At 36.1% G+C, this 18,774-nt stretch overlaps 1 protein-coding gene across 3 annotated transcripts in view; it reads left to right on the plus strand.

Moving 5' to 3' along the window:
- Positions 1 to 18,774, plus strand: part of IL27RA (interleukin 27 receptor subunit alpha) — a 258,748-nt gene that overhangs the window by 224,241 nt on the left and 15,733 nt on the right. For all 3 annotated transcript variants that reach the window (XM_053718171.1, XM_053718173.1, XM_053718172.1), the window contains 5 exons: positions 4,718 to 4,916; positions 7,802 to 7,974; positions 8,652 to 8,709; positions 13,266 to 13,367; positions 16,624 to 16,776. In XM_053718171.1, coding sequence (XP_053574146.1) covers positions 4,718 to 4,916; positions 7,802 to 7,974; positions 8,652 to 8,709; positions 13,266 to 13,367; positions 16,624 to 16,776 — 685 coding nt within the window. The remainder of the gene's footprint in view (positions 1 to 4,717; positions 4,917 to 7,801; positions 7,975 to 8,651; positions 8,710 to 13,265; positions 13,368 to 16,623; positions 16,777 to 18,774) is intronic.

Raw genomic sequence — 18,774 nt, forward strand, 5'->3', positions numbered from 1 at the left:
TCCTATGCATTCGCTTGACATTAAAATTCTTTCCTGGAAGGTTCTATTCCTTCTAGCTATCGCATCGGTCCGCAGAGTCTCTGAGTTAGCGGCTCTGCACTGTGATCCACCTGTCATGTTTTGTCTCAGGATATCATGTGAGAGCCTCATTGTCTGGAACAGTTGCTTTAAAGGAAGATTAGTAGAAGCCATACTGATTAAAAATGATAACAAATTTATTTAAACAACAAAATACTTTGTTTAAGCTAATACTTGCAGAATATTTAAATATGCTACTCAGGTATGTTAAGATCACATACAGCAGGAGTGAAAATAAACAAAACTAGTAAGCAGAGATGCAGATTCAAAAAGGAAAGTCTTTCTCCTGGTAATAACTGAAATGTAAGATTTGCACAATGCAGAAAACAACTTGTAAACAGGTAGCAGGTTTAAAGGTAAAGTCTTTCTCCTGGTAATTGCTGAGTGCAGGAATTGCACAAGGCAGGAAACAGACTTGTTAACTGGTAACAGGTGTAAAGGTAAAGTCTTTCTCCTGGTTATAGCTGAGTGCAGGAATTTCACAAGGCAGGAAACAAACTTGTGAACGGGTAACAGGTTTAAAGGTAAAGTCTTTCTCCTGGTTATAGCTGAGTGCAGGAATTGCACAAGGCAGGAAACAAACTTGTGAACTGGTAACAGGTTTAAAGGTAAAGTCTTTCTCCTGGTTATAGCTGAGTGCAGGAATTGCACAAGGCAGGAAACAAACTTGTGAACTGGTGACAGGTTTAAAGGTAAAGTCTTTCTCCTGGTTATAGCTGAGTGCAGGAATTGCACAAGGCAGGATACAAACTTGTGAACTGGTAACAGGTTTAAAGGTAAAGTCTTTCTCCTGGCTATAGCTGAGTGCAGGAATTGCACAAGGCAGGAAACAAACTTGTGAACTGGTAACAGTTTTAAAGGTAAAGTCTTTCTCCTGGTTATACCTTGTAAACAGGTGCAAAGGTGAAATCTTTCTCCAAAGAAGTACAGGAAACAGGTTCTGACTTGACAATACAGATCCAATGTGAAGACACAAATGCAGACTAAAAGCCATCCTTAAATAGGGAGGTTTTGCACAGGGTTGGTTCTGATTAATTCCAGAATTGAGAACACCTGTGTGTTGCACAGGTGTAATAACAAGTAAGGCAAATAGTTATTTATCAGATCTTTTTAAGATCCATGCTATTGCTAGAACTGGCTGTGGCTCAACATGTAAGCAAACAGAAATAGCAACCACAGAGCCACAGGTTCAAATCCCCACGCAGCCCTTCTTAGCAGAATGCCTCCCAGACCTTTTCTTTTTCTTTTTAGTTTGGAGGCTTGGTTCATGACACCACCTTACTTGGTTTTTCACGCTGATAAGGCTTTTCTTCGCACTGGTTTGTAGTTCCTCCCCAAGGTTGTGTCGTCTCATAATATAAATCAGGAAATAGTAGTTCCTTCCTTGTGTCCTAACCCTTCTTCATCTCAGGAGATGTTACTTCATAACTTGGATGTGGTTCGGGCATTGAAGTTTTATCTTCAGGCCACGAAGAACTAGAGACAGACTTTGTCTTTATTTGTGGTGTATTCAGGGAAGTGCAGGGGACAGAGGGCCTATTCCACTTTACTGTCTTTTTGGTTGAGGAGCATTATCCGTTTGGACTATGAGACAGTGGGACATAAGCCTCCTCAGAGGATTACGGCTTACTCAACTAGGGCTGTGGCCTCTTCTTGGGCCTTTAAGAATGAAGCTTCTATGGAGCAGATTTGTAAGGCGGTTACTTTGTCTTCCTTACATACTTTTGCAAAGTTTGATGTTTTTGCTTTGGCAGGAAGCAGCTTTTGGGAGAAAGGTTTTGCAGGCTGTGATGCCCTCAGTTTAGGGTCCGCCTCCTATTGCCCTCACATTTTTTTTCATTCAGTGTCCTCTAGAGCTTGGGTATTTATTCCTACAAGTAATGAATGAAGCAGTGGACTCTCCTCCCATTAAGATGGAAAACATAAATTATGCTTAACTGATAATTTCATTTCCATCTGTGGGAGGAGAGTCCACTGCTCCCGTCCGTTTCTTCGGTGGGCGGACCTAAATTTAGTATATTTCTTCTGGCACCATTTATACCCTGATATTTCTCCTACTGTTCCTTGTTCCCTCGGCAGAATGACTGGGGGATGAGGGGAGTGAGGGAGGTGTTTGGGCCTTTGGCTGGGGTGTCTTTGCCTCCTCCTGGTGGCCAGGTTCTTGATTTCCACAACTAATGAATTAAGCAGTGAACTCTCCTTCCACAGATGGAAATGAAATTATCAGGTAAGCATAATTTATGCTTTTGGAGTTTAAAGGGGCATGATACCTAAATGTTGAAATACTTGAAAGTGATGCAGCATAGCTGTAAAAAGCTGACTAGAAAATATCACTTGAACATCTCTATATAAAAAAGAAAGATTTTTACCTCAAAATGTCCTAAGTATTCACAACCCAATGTAAAGGACCTTAAGCAGCAAATCAGTATGTCTGTCCTGGGAGCTGCAAGGGAGCGTGCAACATAAACACACTCATGTTATTTCCCTATTCAGTTTAAGGAAGTTTACTATAAAATCTCATAAGAGTTAAGTGAAATCTCATGAGATCACAGTAAAAGAGTTTATGACCTCAGCACTGCTGATGCTGATTGGCTGCTGTTCATTTCTTCCTTTTTTTTTTTACCTGCAGCTGGTCAGTAACTGAAGTATAACTTTTTGCACAGCACTTACTCTGGTGAGCTGAGGAAATTGTGAGGTAAAATATCTTCCTTTTTTACATAGATATTCTCAGGTGATATTTTCATGTCAGCTTTTTACACTTATGCTGCATCACTTTTAAGTGATTTAGCATATGAGTATTATGTCCCTTTAAGTATACTCCCACACTGTAGAAAAAGCAGTGTGCAGTCACAGATCATTGATGTTTTCTTCTTGACAAGCCTTATTGTGTTCTTTAGTTTAGAGTACACAATTCAGAACGGGAACTGTATGTTGTTGCAGTGGCTGCATGTCTCTTTATTATTCCTGAGGGCTTTTTTTATATTTGTTATGCAACTTTTAAACTGTGTAAAAAAATGCAAATATGTAAATCTTCTGCTTTCTATTGTGCAAGAAACAGCTGTCAAAAACCCAGTAACATCTCTTATATGTGAAAGCGCACTGCTTCTGGCACAGAATGCAACAATACGTGTTACAAGATGGCATCCCACAGTATAAAGATGGAGAAGTTTACCAACCGGTTGTCAGGGTTAGGGCCTCTCTAGTAGGGATGGAGCCAAATGGCATGGAGAGCGGGAAGCTGGAGAGATTGCATAGAAATAGACTGGAGACTCAAATACACACAACAGTCTTATTTAATAGTAGAAAGTTAAAAAGGCAAATATCAAGTAATCTCCTGAAACGGATTATACAGGCTGCAAGCAGCAGCAGACAGGGGCAGTGCTGGAGACAGGACAAATAGGCACAGCAGGCAATAAGGTACTGGAGCTGGGAAACTGCAACAGAGAAAGTCCAAGCAAAGGTACTAACTGTGCCAAATGCAGATACAAGGTCAGAACAGTTCAAGATTCAAGGGCAGGCAGCAAGTAGTACAAAACGCAGACAAGGTAACAGCCAGAGAACAAACAGGAGCCAGGAACACAAACACATGAACCCCAAGGCAGAACCTGCTGTGATCTGAGATGTCATAGCAGAAAATAAAAGAGAGAACAGGACACATGCAGGAACTATTAGTGCTTTCACTTTGCAGTGCTGCTTCACATCAGGCTGTTCTCTTCAAACAGAGCTGTGCTCTGGCTGCAATGTGTACGTTTTTATTTATTGTTGACTGGCTCTAAGGGTTTTTTGTCAACCCCGCCCCCTAGCCTTTTCCAGTCTGCAAAGCTTTGACTTGTGATGTTTTCTCATGGTGATGTTAGACCAAGAGAAAAAGGAAATACTCATTCAAGTGACATTTTAAAATGTATTAATTTTTTTGTCTGCAGCCAATTTTTAATTAAAAACATTTGCTGCATTATATTATAAATCTTTAAAAATTGCTTTGTTCTCCAGTTAATCAACACACTGCAATTGAGCTGGTGCTTTAGTGTAAATGCATAATTTACAATTTAAATTTATTTCTAAAAGACCTTCAGAACATTTTTCACTAAAACAAAATCTCATTGCAGAAAGTGTAGAAACGTTCTGCCTCTGGGCACAGGATAGACTCCAATGCCAGAACAAGGAGTAAAGGCCTAGGCTGCTCTCTATATAGTCAGAGATCACTTCCCTGATTGGCTAGCATCCAGAGAGGGTGGAACTGGGAGACACACATGCTGATGATAATATTCTTCCACACACCCCTGCAAGTAAACATCCTCTTATAGCACAAACGGAGCAGGTCAGGCTCTGAACCTGGAGTCTCTCGGTTCAGTCCCAGGCAGGGAATAGTGAATACAATGTCCCTGCCATGCAGTTTGCATTTTGGCACAAACAGAACTTATGGGATCCTGACACTGGCTTCTGCAATGGGTTAATTAAGAGGCTTTAACACAAGTACAGGATAAAAAAAGCTAGCATGTTGAGTAGTAACTGTGCAACTGTAGTTGTATCCAGCATTTAAATGTCCCTTTAAATTTGGGAATTGCTGTGAGTTAGTATTACCTGTTTTCTTTCCTTATGTTTTTTTTTTTTTTATAAAACATTGCTTGCTTAATTGCAGCCCTTGGATCCACACTTTGCTAGAGGACATATCCGACATTACCAGGTGAAATATCTTGACATGAACCAGAACAATACTGAGTCTGAAAACAGGCAGTGTTGTGATATTCGGCTGCCTGCCAACTCCAAGGACGTGTGTCTCAGAGCTGAGAACTCAGAGGGACTTGGACCAAGCACCTGTGTGACACTGCATTGCTCATGTAACTACTAATGTTTTTTGTTACCTGTATAAGTGACCCTTAATCATGAGTGCTTGCCCCAAGAATTGGGAAACTCAGACATGTATATGTAAAGCACAAGAATATTTTTCATAATTTTGAAACCTCCAGGTAATTGACCATTTATTTAACTTGGTATTTACACTACTCGTGTTGGGTTATATACAAATCCCCAAATCCAGAATGTCAAAATCTAAAGTTATTGTGAAATCCAAACTTTTTAATTAATATTTAAAAAAAATAATCAAGAATGTTATAATTTTTTCCCGCCTGAAAGTCACAATCTTCTCAGCCTGTGTCTTTGTTTTGTTTTGTTTTTTTGTGTTCAAAAATGAAAATGCGGTATATATTAATTTAAAGCAATAACTATTAGCTTTCTGATTACAGTACTGTACTATCTTTCTGATGGTACTATGTATACAAAAGTATTAAAAATAATATTAAAATACCTTTATATTACATGTATAAGCTGTACTATGACATGTAAATATTACCTAAATGACAAAATATTGTTGTTTACAATTGGTTCCAACTCATCTCCAAACTGTCCCATTGTAAAGATGAAAATATTCCAAAACCCAGACTATTCTGAAATCCATACCTTTTCTGGTCCCAAGCAGTTTGTACCTGTAATACTAAATTAGTGCATTCATTTTCTGATTAGTACAAAAAATTCAGATTCAGCTAAGATCAGACATGTATATATTTGTTATTATTATTTTTAATCATTTTAGGGTATTTATCTGCAGCTACATCTAAAATTATGCAGTGGGTTAACTCTGTTTTGGTATAGCAGAACTGCCCACATTTTCAAAATTGACCCCCAAAACAATATATATATTTAGAGTAGGCAACCAAAAGTATTGAACTAACAAAGCAATTGTAATAGGATATACAATTGTAAATAGATAGCTCTGATCTGTGTATCAAATTATGACTTAGCCCAAAAAACAATCAAAGCAAAAAATTAAATTATAAATTAATTAATTCTTACTATAAAGTTTATTAACAAAATTGTTTGAAGTTTATCCACACATACAATAGCATAAGCTGAAATGAAAAACACTTGAACCCAGTCATATCATTAACCTTCCATATTGATTATGGTTTGTATTGATGAAAATATCAAAGCCAGCAGTATTAAGATAAATATAAGCTAAGCCCTTACAATCCGAGGGCTAATTATAGTTATTATTACTGTTATAAATATACTGCTGGGCAGGTAAATATAAGAAATAAGTTTTTTTAAATATCTTTTACAACATGGGTAAGCAGTTAAAAATTGGGAGAGACAGAGTTTCTCCCAGAGGACCCCTGACACGCATTTCGCAAAAAACGCTTCCTCAGATTTTTGGTAATTAGAAAGCATCAAATGGCAACCTTACTTTCTGAAATTCCAAAGCTGTTAAGGGTAATTTTTGCTGTTGTGTAGGAATTATCCTCCCACCTTTCTGATCCCTGCCAAACAGCTCTCTTCCCCCTCCCAGTGGTCAGCACCAATTTAGGTACCAACAGCAAGTCTGCCAGTATGCAGTTTAGGGTTGTTGTTTTAATGTTTATTTATATTTATTTTCTGTAGTGTAGGGATCCCTCCCACTTCCCTGATTCCCCCAAACAACTGTTCCCTGTCATATTTGTTACTCCCACTGTTCCCTGTCATCTTTGTTTCTGGCTGCCAGTCTGTCAGTAATCAGTGCTCCCTTACTATATGAAGGCCTTCTGCCCTCACCATGCGGATCTGTCTGTCAAGCAGATTTTAAACTTTGTTACATTTAAATACTATTGTATAAGTCATATTTCAGTGAGTGACCCATGCACACATTATATAAATCTTTTTTTTTCCAGCTGGCCTAGAATATTTAGAATATATATAATGAACACTGTACAGCTTTTAAAGGAATCGTGGGGCTTTTTGTATAGTACATTGGATACACACTATACATTAACTTAAAGCTTGTGCATCAACCCTCTTTTCCTTTGTTTATATATATGTATGTGTGTGTGTGTATGTATATATATATATATATATATATATATATATAACATCAAATCTTAAAAAACAAAAAGTATATCTTTTTTATCAAGGGAATTTAAATGAAAGAGTCCATACAGGCCTTTGGGGGTTGTAATAAAAACTAGAGGTCCCCTATTGCCAGAGTAGCATATTTTTTGCAAGGTGATCACTGTCACCAACGATCCATGTTGTGCGGGGTATTGCCGAAGGAAACTACTGATCTGCAACCCCCTGCATGATGAGAATAGCTCGTCATGCGCAAACAGTCTGCAATGCGTATAACGAGAATGGCTCGTTGTCTACATTAAACAGGTTAAAGGGATAGAAAGGTCAAACTTGAAATGTGCATGGGTGTATTTCAATTTTAAATAGAAGCATTTTTGTCATATACTTCCGTTAGCAAAAATGTTTCAAGCAAAAGTTATTACTGTTTCTCAGAAGCATACAGTATACTGTGAGTGTCCCGTTAACCAGCATTCAATCACCACACCTTCTCAGTGAGTCAGTAGCTTTTATGACAAAAATTAAGTCTTCACTGACGCAAATCTCATCAGCTCTCTGAGCAGACATGGTGTTGGAATCCTGGTGCTCTTATCATATATAGCATATGTGCGTATGCCGCTGAAGCAGTAATAACGTATACTTCCATTAACAAAAATGCTTCTAGTAAATTGCAAAGATGTTTCTATTTAAAACTGTAATGTAACCATGCACATTTCAATTCTGACCTTTCTCTCCCTTAAATGATTTTAGAACCTTTATTTTGTTTGTAGATTTGAATTGCTGATACATACTGCAAAACATAAACAAATACTTTAATGTCCCTTTGACTTGTTTTACTCTTTCACCACAGACCTACCTCTTCCTCTGGATATAAGGGCATGGGGTAACAATGCAGGAGGTATCACTCTATCATTGACTGTACCCCTGCACTTTCAAACACCTTCCTCGTACCTTGTGGAGTGGACAGAAGTAACAAAAGATGGAAACAGAGGGCTAAACTGGACAAGAATCCCTCTACCTGAAGTATGTATTTTAATTTGTATAGAATCTGTCATGTAAATACAATTCCACATTGGTTGTAATACCATATTTTTACAGGAAGTAAACTTTAAAGGGACAGTCTAGTAAAAAAATAAACTTTCATGATTCAGATAGGACATGTAAGTTTAAACAACTTTCCACTGTACTTTTATCATCAATTTTGCTTTGTTCTCTTGGTGTTCTTAGTTGAAAGCTAAACCTAGGAGGCTCTTATGCTAATTTCTTAGCCATTGAAGGCCGCCTCTTATCTGAATGCTTTAGGGCGTTAGTTCATGTGTGCCATTCAGATAACATTGTGATCATGCTTGTGAAGTTACCTAGGAGTCTGTACTGACTGGCTAAAATTCAAGTCTGTCAAAATAACTTAAATAAGGGTGCAGTCTGCAGAGGCTTAGATGCAAGTTAATCACAGAGGAAAAAAGTATATTAATATAACAGTGTTGGTTATACAAAACTGGGGAATGGGTAATAAAGGGATTATCTATTTTTTTAAACAATAACAGTTCTGGTGTAGACTGTCCCTTTAATTTTATGTAAAACAAGACTCAACTTTATTAACACCACAGACAGAATGATATGTATACATGAATAAATATATAATAGATTGCAATAGACAAATTATACATTTGAGTTTTCTGTTTCCAAATAATCTATTGCAGGGTTTATTATACAGTCCAACGGAAAATGAAGACCTGTTGAACAACATAACATTGCCAGGTGAGTGGTCTGTTTGAAATTGAGCGTTTATGTTGTGTAACTACTATCATTTTAACACTATTTTTCTATCTCTTAAAATATCTAATACAAATCCCATAACTTTTTAACCTTTATATGTTTCCTAAAGTGATAGACACACCAATTGTAGTTTAAGCAATGACATACAGTGCAAGATTATTATGGGGTATGAATTAGGGATGGGCGAATGTGTTTATTTTCGAATTCGAATGTTAGAACAAATGTTATTGTAAAAATTCGATTTACATAATAGAATGAATATTCTTAAAAATTCTATTTTAGAATGTTATTTACAGTTTTCGAATGTGACATTCAAATGTGACATTCGAATGTCACATTCGAAATCGAATATTACATTTATAAAACACAATTTTAGACTAGAAATACTATTTTGAATTCGAATGTCACATTCGAATTCGAATATTACATTTATAAATCACAGTATTAGACTAGAAATACCATTTCGAATTCGAATGTCACATTCAAATTAGAATATTACATTTAAAAAAACACAGTATTAGGCTAGAAATACTATTTTGAATTTGAATTTTACATTCGAATTCGAATGTAGCATTCGAATTTGAATGTTACATTTATTAAACATAGTTGTAAACTAAAAATAACATTTCCAATTCGAATGTCATATTCGAATATTACATTTAAAAAACACAGTATTAGACTAGAAATACTATTTTGAATTTGAATGTGACATTCAAATTCGAATGTGACATTCTAATTCAAATGTTACATTTGAATATTACATTTAAAATACAGTATTAGACTAGAAATACTATTTCGAATTTGAATTTGACATTCAAATTCGAATGTAGCATTCAAATTCGAATATTACATTTATTGAACACAGTTGTAGACTAGAAATACTACTTCAAATTTGAATGTCACATTCGAATTCGAATGTCACATTTCGAAATTGAATGAATACATAGCTAAACATTCTATTATTCGAACGAATATTTTCAATTTTTTTTGAAAAATTAGAAAATGAAAATTAGAAAATAGAATGTTATATAAACATTCGAAATTCGATTCGAACAAAGGAATGTATCAAAATTTGTTTTAAATTTCGAATTTTTAGAAACATTCGCCCATCCCTAGTATGAATATGGTACAAGGCATTGTTACAGATTATCAATATGTAGAAAAGTGTTTATTCCGTTCCCCGTCCAGCAAACAAGAGCAACAAGAATTGCAGTGTGAAATATCAGGAACAAGTTAAACATCTGCTTTAAAGGGACAATCTGCTTGAAAACTGTTATTGTAAAAAATGTTACCTCTGTGATTAACTGTATCTAAGTCCCCGCAGACTGCCTCTTATCTCAGTGCTTTTTAAAATCAGTGCTGGTCCGTGTTTAACCATTATCATTCTCCATTGGAGTGAGCACAAGAAATCTATATGGTCACTTGAACTAGCACTATCTGGCTGTCCCTAGACTGTCCCTTAAAGGAAATTAAAATTTGAAAAAAAAAGCTTTATGCGTTTCAGCAGAATAAAAATATTTTCATTCTAATTTTTATTCTGTTCTTGAGAAAGGCAGTTATTTTTAAATTCTAATTTTATTAAAGATGATGTTTAACTTGTTCCTGATATTCCACAGTTGCAATCATTGTTGCTGTTGTTTGCTTGGAGGGGAATGGAATAAACACTTTTTTAATTTATCCGGTGATCCCATGAGTACTTTTTGCTTTATTTATCTTCAGTCTAAACACTAGTGAATTTTCACATTCTGAAATGTATAATTTTGATCTATTTTGCTGTTTGTTAAAATAAAAAATATATATTGTTTGCTATTAAACATTAATTTATATTGTTACATAAACTTTCAAACCATATTCACAAGTGGATTATAAAGGGTCATAGTAATGTGGGGGTGTTGCCTTTGTTTTGCTTTGATTTTGGAAGCTTTGAGTTTTATACATTGACTTCTATTTTTTGGGGTCTAAGCTTAATGCATAGATGTCTGATATTCATTTGCTTGTCGTTGTATTCTTTGTATTTAACCACTGTCTCTTGAAATATTAAACTGTGCAACACACTGAATACCATCTACACCTATAGCTCAACACCCAGAAACATAAAATTGGTAAGGATACCTCATTAATAGCAGGTTTCCAGGTTTTATTTGTAATTTCCATCAGTTTTACTATTCTTATTTTTAATTTTGAGACATTATTTTATATATAACTGTTTTATTTCTGACATTTTGCAAAGCTGACCTAATTTTTTAGAGAAATAACCTTTTGTATAACATGCCTAGTAATATTATGCACTCTCCTGTTACCAGTAGCATAACTGTAACTAAAAAGAAATATATGTTAGTAAGTACGATTATGAGGGGAGGACTGGCAACTTTTGGCTCAGGGGGCAAGTACAACTAAATGTCTCAGTTGTATAAACCACCCCTTTTTTAAATGCTATATTTGATATAAATAAAAAGAAATTGGCAGTGGATCATTGGTTATTATGTAGCTACTTTTACAGCACTCATGCATGGCAACCTACAGTTATAGTAATCAGGGCTTCTGTGGGTGTATAGACACTGGGCTAGTCAGGCATAGATCTGTCGTCAGGCAGTGTAGGAGCAGAGGGCATGGTGAACATATATCTACAGCTACAAATAAACGCTACATACTATATTTATGTATGCATGTTTATACACACATGCTTAAAGATATGTACAGCATACTTATAAAAAAATGGGCTGGCCCTGATTCCATCTCCAAGAGCGCCCCGTGGGACAATTACCACCTTGGTCCAGTCCACCACTTGAGTGCACCACTTTTGTAGTTTGATGGGTATAACAAACATGCTGTGAATCTCCTCTGTGATAAAGTGGCTTATTCTATCAATTAAAAAGCTTGCACTATAGAACCTGGTGTGTGATCCTAGTCTGTGGTATACTTGGATCTAGTAAATACACCAACAACAAGTAAAAAGTAAAATACATATGGCTATCCTTCCAGCAACCTCACCAGTCAGGGCAAATGTCCTAATTTCTACGACTGGTCCATATGGCACTCCCCACCCCCTCCCATGACAAACCTATATCCCCCACGGTATACCTGTAGCCCCGCCCTCCGGTTGCGGATCTGTCTACCAATCACTGGTGGTCCTCTCACCTCATTGTCCTGAAAAGCCTCTTGGAAATATTAGGAGAGATGATATACTATATAATAAAATAAACTGTGCTGTTCTCATTTGCTCTCCTTCATTTTTCATTATTTTGTCATCTGCCTTTTGTCTTCTATTTTTATCTAGGGAACTAATTAAAGAGACTTTCAACTTAAAGGGATATGAAACCCAACATTTTCCTTTCATGATTCAGATATACATACTCTTAAATAACTTTTCGATTTACTTCTATCATCAAATTTGCCACATTCTCCTAGTTGAAGGAGCAGCAATGTACTTCTGGGAGCTAGCTGAACACATCAGATGAGCCAATGAAAACAGGCATATATGAGTAGCCACCATCTGCAGTCAGTTCCCAGTGGTGCATTGCTGCTCCTACCTAGGCATGATTGTCAACAAAATACCAAGAGAATAAAGCACATTAGTTAATAGAAGTGAATTGGAAAGGTGTTTAAAATTGCACACTATGGGGCCTATCTATCAAGCTCCGAATGGAGCTTGAGGGCCCGTGTTTCTGGCGAGCCTGCAGGTTTGCCAGAAACCGCAGTTATGAAGCAGCGGTCGCAAAGACCACTGCTCCATAACCCTGTCCGCCTGCTCTGATGATGCGGACAGGGATTGCCGCAATTCAACCCGATCGAGTACAATCGGGTTGATTGACACCCCCTGCTGGCGGCTGATTGGCCGCGAGTCTGCAGGGGGCAGCGTTGCACCAGCAGCTCACAAGAGCTGCTGGTGCAATGCTGAATATGGAGAGCGTATTGCTCTCCGCATTCAGCGATGTCTGTCAGACCTGATCCGCACTGTCGGATCAGGTCCGACAGACATTTGTTAAATAGGCCTCTCTGTCTGAATCAAGAAAGAAAAAAAAATGTGGGTTTCGTGTCCATTTAAAAGTGAATTCCCATAAAAGATTTGATAATGCACAGTGAAAAAAAAAACTTTGCAATAAACTTTTGAAATATATTATGCCTACTTTTCCTGTAATTTAAAACAGAATATTATAGTTTTATTTCACTTTGCTGAATTCCATAGAATTAAGAATTGCTTGATACGTGCAGGATCTAATTTATAGCCACAGCAAAGGAGATAAGATAGACAGCAAGGGGTGCGCTCCTGGACTATAACACATAAAATAATTGCTAACAAAATGATAGTTTAAAATGCTTATTTTTGTATTATATATTCTGCAATATAGTGATTCATTTTGCATGCATATATAAAAATGAGCTGAATATCCCTTTAAAACATAAATTAATGTAAACCTAATTTTGTCCCAATACAAATTAGTATCCTCAGCAGATACAGTACATTTAAAAAAATACTTTGGTGATATAAATATTACCCTATCCCCAAAACCTTAAATCTGTTTCTCTCTTCTCTTTAGGTGAATTTACTCCGTATGTCCTATACCGCATTTCAGTGTTTGCATTGTACCTCAATGACTGCTCAGGACCGGTCTCTTCTATTGTTTACAGTCAGGAGGGAGGTGAGTGGAGATAAGAAACTTAACTGAGGAGAAAGTTTAGCGAAAATAGGGAGACTAGGAAAGAACAGAGGAACCAGATGAGAAAAGATTAAGATGTTAGAGAGAGAGTTGAGTTACACTGAAACGTAAAAGAAAAGGGGGACGGTGAAAGGAAATTTTGGAGATGAAGAAGTAGATGACAAAAATAAGAGACCAAAAGACATTGAAGAGGTAAATGTGCTGTCAGGGAAGAGCTGGATGTGAGAGAAGGGGCAAGAGTGGTGATACACACACTAGATGTTATATTAAAATGCCACTCCCTGCAGATTGGGACCAATCGGCCGCTAGCAGGGGGTGTCAACCAACCTGATCTGATCGTATGCGATCGGGCTGATTCTGTGCGAGCCTTCTGAGGTGGCGGCCCCAAAGGAGCTACAGTACCTCCAATTTTTCTTGACTTGAAATGTTGGAGCTTTCTGTATTACAATAAAGTTTTTGAAATGTTTATTTTTGTGTGCTTTACTTTAAGAGTATATTTAAAATAAAATTAAAACAAAAACAACACATTAAAGGAACATGAAACCGCAAAAACCCTTCATGATTTAGAACATACAATTTTAAACATCTTTCCCATTTACGTCTGTTATCTAATTTGCTTCATTTTCTTGGTATCCTTTGTTGAAAAACATACCTAGGTAGGCTCAGGAGCAGCAATACAATACTGGGAGCTAGCTGCTGATTGGTACATATATACCTCTTGTTATTGGCTCATTGGCTTAGCCTATGTGTTCAGCTAGCTCCCAGTAATGCATTGCTGTTCCTGAGCCTACCTAGGTATTCAAAAAAAGATACCAAAAGAATGGAGCAAATTTGATAATAGCAGTCAATTGGAAAGTTATTTAAAATTTGTATGTTCTATCCGAATCTTGTGAGAAAACTTTCAACTCCAGTTGGACATTTTTGTTTTTCTTTTCTGTAGTTTTCCAAATTCTTAGAAGTGTTGCTGATATTGGGGTTAATCACAATTTTGAGTTTGCAGATAAAGATTTCTGCACTTTGGCCAGTATTGTCAGTGTGTTTTCCAAGGATTTTTGTCCCAAAATATTTCTGCCATTTATACGCAAAGTTTAAAATTGTTACCTGTTAAATACAATGTGAAAAAGTTTTCGGAAAAAGAGTTTTCCGGTGTTTATCACGTCTTTTAAGCTATTGATTTTGATAAGAGAAAAATGCCCCTGTAAAAGTGTCATTATGTATAGAGGATTGGGTGTATGTTTGGAAAAACCTGACTGGCACGTTAAAGGGATACTAAACCCACATTTTTTCTTTAATGATTCAGATAGAGCATGCAATTTTAAGCAACTTTCTATTTTACTCCGATGATCAAATTTTCTTTGTTCTCTTGCTATCTTTATTTAAAGAGCAGGAATTTAAAACTTAAGAGCCGGCCCATTTTTGGTTTAGAACCTGGGTATACGCTTGCTTATTGGTTTGCTAAATGTAGTCACCAATTAACAAGCGCTATCCAGGGTGCTGAACCTGAAATGGGCCTGCTCCTAAGCTTTAAGTTCCTGCTTTTTAAATAAAGATAGAAAGAGAACAAAGAAAATTTGATAATAGGAGTAAATCAGATTTCTATCTCAATCATGAAAGAAAATATTGGTTTTAGTATCCCTTTAAGTAGAGGCGCCATTTTCACTGAAACTACAAATAAAAAAGTTCTGCAGATATGAAAATGGTTGATTGCAATTGTGTCAATATAGAATACAGCTAATCATTAGCCATTAACCCTTTAAGGACATAGCTTTCAGTTTGCTCAATTGTTTTATGACAGAAAAATTCCGTCATATGTCCTTAAGAGGTTAATATTGATCATTTTAAAACGATAATTTCAGAATATCGCTTTTTTTCCCTACATTTATAATGGGTAAATAAAACATGCACTAAATTATAAGAAGCAAATATGTCACGGATGTCATGGATTTTCATGATATTTTTTTGTTGTTGTTATCATACATAGACGCAAAAGAAAAAGACGGTGGCTATGGCTAATTAATGCAATATTACCTTAAAGGAACACTAAAGTCAAAATTACACTTTAATGATTCAGATAGCGCATGCAGTTTTAAATATCTTTCAAATTCACTGCATATGGTGAAAATTCACAGTTTATACATAAATGCATTTTGTGATTGGTTGATGGCTATCACGTGATGCATGGGGTTAGGAAAAAATTTCTAACTTTGAAAATTGGCAGAAAAAAATCTACTACTCATTTGAAATTCAGACTATGATGAGTATGTAATTCTATTATATTTAATTTTGAATGTATTTTTTTTTTCATTTAAAGGGACATATGTATATGAAAGCAGAATATATTTTCCATTAAAAAGGTTAAAGGAACAGTATATGTATTTTTTTTAACATAATTGTGAAGTGTGTGAAAAATTAATAAGCACAATGAGACTCTCACCTTTTAAACATGATTTGTTTCTAAATATCTATACCAAGCAGCGCAACTAAAAGGCAGACAAGAATTAAAAAAAATAGCCTAATATGATGAATAATGATTTTTTTCTCTATAACCGTGAACCCGAGGACTTTGGGTGGGGCTTAAAGGGACACCGAACCCATTCAGATAGAGCATGCAATTTTAAGCAACTTTCTAATTTACGCCTATTATCAATTTTCTTTGTTCTCTTGCTTTCTTTATTTGAAAAAGAAGGCATCTAAGCTATTTTTTTGGTTCAGAACCATGGAAAGCACTTGTTTATTGGTGGGGGAATTTACCCACCAATCAGCAAGAACAACACAGTGTGTTCACCAAAAATAGGCCGGCACCTAAACTTGCATTATTGCATTTCAAATAAAGATACCAAGAGAGTGAAAAGATTGTGATAAAAGGAGTAAATTAGAAAGTTGCTTAAAATTGCATGCTCTATCTGAATCATGATAGAAAGAATTTGGGTTCAGTGTCCCTTTAATTTAGAGATTTTTTTTTTTTTTTAAAGGTGATAGTATAATTGTGCTTTTTAATTGCTCACATTCTGCGCAATTAAATGATGTCCCAAAGTTTAAGTAACCACTTTTAGAAATTATAATGGAAACTAACAGAAAGTGCATGTTTGTGTCCAACTGATACATAGGACTCTATTGTTTGTTAATAAAGATCCCACATAAACTGCATAAAGTTTTTTTAACAAATTGGAATGGGGACCATTGAGTCGGAATTTGACTTAATCTAACCAGATCTCCCCTCTCCTGTAACCAACTGCAGTTCCCTCTGGTGCCCCTGACTTCACCATTGACCTTGTTTCTACCACGGACCTATTTATCTCATGGGAGGAGATACCAGTTTGGCAGCACAGAGGAATGATTACTCATTACACTGTTTACTTGAACAACACTGAAAACGTTTCAAGACACATAGGTATTTATCTACTTTTCTAAATGACTTTATATTATTTTTTAAAAGGACATTAACACCTATTTGCGCAAATATTGTTCTTGTCCCATGCTTTTTAGGTTCCTAGGTCCCCCCCCCCCCATAATATTACAAATTAAACAGATTGAAAAGTTGCTTTTTGGTCTCTCTGCTGACTCTGAGGCAAGCACATTTTTTCCGGAGAAAAAAAAAATAATTGTTTAACCACGCCCCTTTAAAATTAAATAAATCATTAGTATAGATTCAGTAATTCACTGAACTTGACATTGAGAAAATTAAAGAGAAAGTAGGTGCTTAAAAGCAAAACACCTGTCAACAAGTAATCATTGAAGGTTTTCAGAATGTTAAAGACATAGCTGCCTCTGGTGCTTTCCATTGGGTATAAAATGTGCGCCTTCTTGAAAGAGAGTCTCGCCAATTTGGAGCCAATTTATTCCTAATTCAAAGAAGCATTCTTGGTGTAGTGAAAAGCATCAGAGGCAGATGTGCCTTCTACATATTCACAATGCCACAAAAAAACATATTTTAGCAAGTAAATGTTCTAGTTTTAGGCACTCAATCAATAAATTCTACGTATCTCATTGCTCAAAACTGGCATAATACGATGCATAAATTAACTTTTGTGGCTTTTTTTCTCTTATAAAAATAGTATCTATTTTCATACCATATCAGGACTATATTTACTGCAAAACATATATCCCAGCATGCATTGTTCTAAACTATTTTGTGAGAAAAAATAAAAGTAGTTTCCATTTTTGTGTTGAAGAACATATGTGGCCATATTAAGTCTTGTAAAATACAGACTTAATTTATGATTATTATTATTAATTATTACCAAAAATGTTCCTGTAACGCTTTGGTAGCTAGCTGATTGTTTCTAAATATACAATTGTTTTTGTTTTTCTTTATTTGAATCCATTTCTAAAGCTTTTGCTTCTCCAGAGATTAACCCCTTGAGTGCTAACGACGGCTCTGAGCCGTCGCAGAGTTTCTCTCTCTGGTGCTAACGACAGCTCAGAGCCATCGCTAGCACTCTCCCATCTTGAGGGAGATCTAGGGGCTCCCACCCGCTCCTACCCCGGCGATCGGGCATGTATAGTGACAGGCATCGCCGGGGCTTCACGTTTTGAGCAGATGACGTCACTGCGCAACTTTATTAAAAATGTACAATACAAAGTATAGGGAAGGGGCATGCTGCTTAGACGCCTGTATCTCAGGCATCTAAGCAGCTACACAACCCCAAGACCCACCGTTGGAAAGGTAATCACCTAACCTTTCCAACGGTGTAAGTCTTGGGGGATCTTGAAAAAAATAATACAAAAGTTAAAAAAAAATGTTTTCAAAAAATAAAATTTAAAAAAAAAAAACTTAAATCACCTTAGCACCCAGGTGGGAAAGTGGTTAGCACTCAAAGGGTTAAAGGGACATTTAAAATGCCCATAGATGAATTACATCTTTGAATAGAAACATATTTGTAATCTACATGTATTGGCAAAAATGCTTCTAGTAAAAGTTATCACTGTTTTGGAGTTAGCATTTTTCTCTGCACGTGCATGTGCAGCATAACTAGCTATTCTCCGTGCACCAGCATTTTAAATACTGCAGCTGCTCAGAGCGCCAGTAAGGCTTGATTCATGTCTGCAATTAACAAACGATCATTATCAGGTTGTACAAGCACCTTAGGATCTCTGAGCTTTTTTAAAATGCTGGTGCACGTTGCATACTTTAATACACTTTTGAAACGGCTATAGCTTCTATTAGAAGCATTTTTGCTAATACATTTACATTACAAAAATGCTTCTATTCAAATCTAAAATTCATCCATGTTGATTACAATTTTGGCTAGAATATCCCTTTTTGTTTCCATCCTGTCTCCCTCCAATATTCTCTGCTCTTTTTTAATGGCCTAGTGTCATTTTTGTTTTCTTGGCTCTTTTTTGCATTGTATATTCTGAGGTGAGAAAGGCATAATATAAAGATAAA

Source organism: Bombina bombina, chromosome 6 (genome assembly GCF_027579735.1).
Source record: "Bombina bombina isolate aBomBom1 chromosome 6, aBomBom1.pri, whole genome shotgun sequence".
Lineage (NCBI taxonomy): Eukaryota > Metazoa > Chordata > Amphibia > Anura > Bombinatoridae > Bombina > Bombina bombina.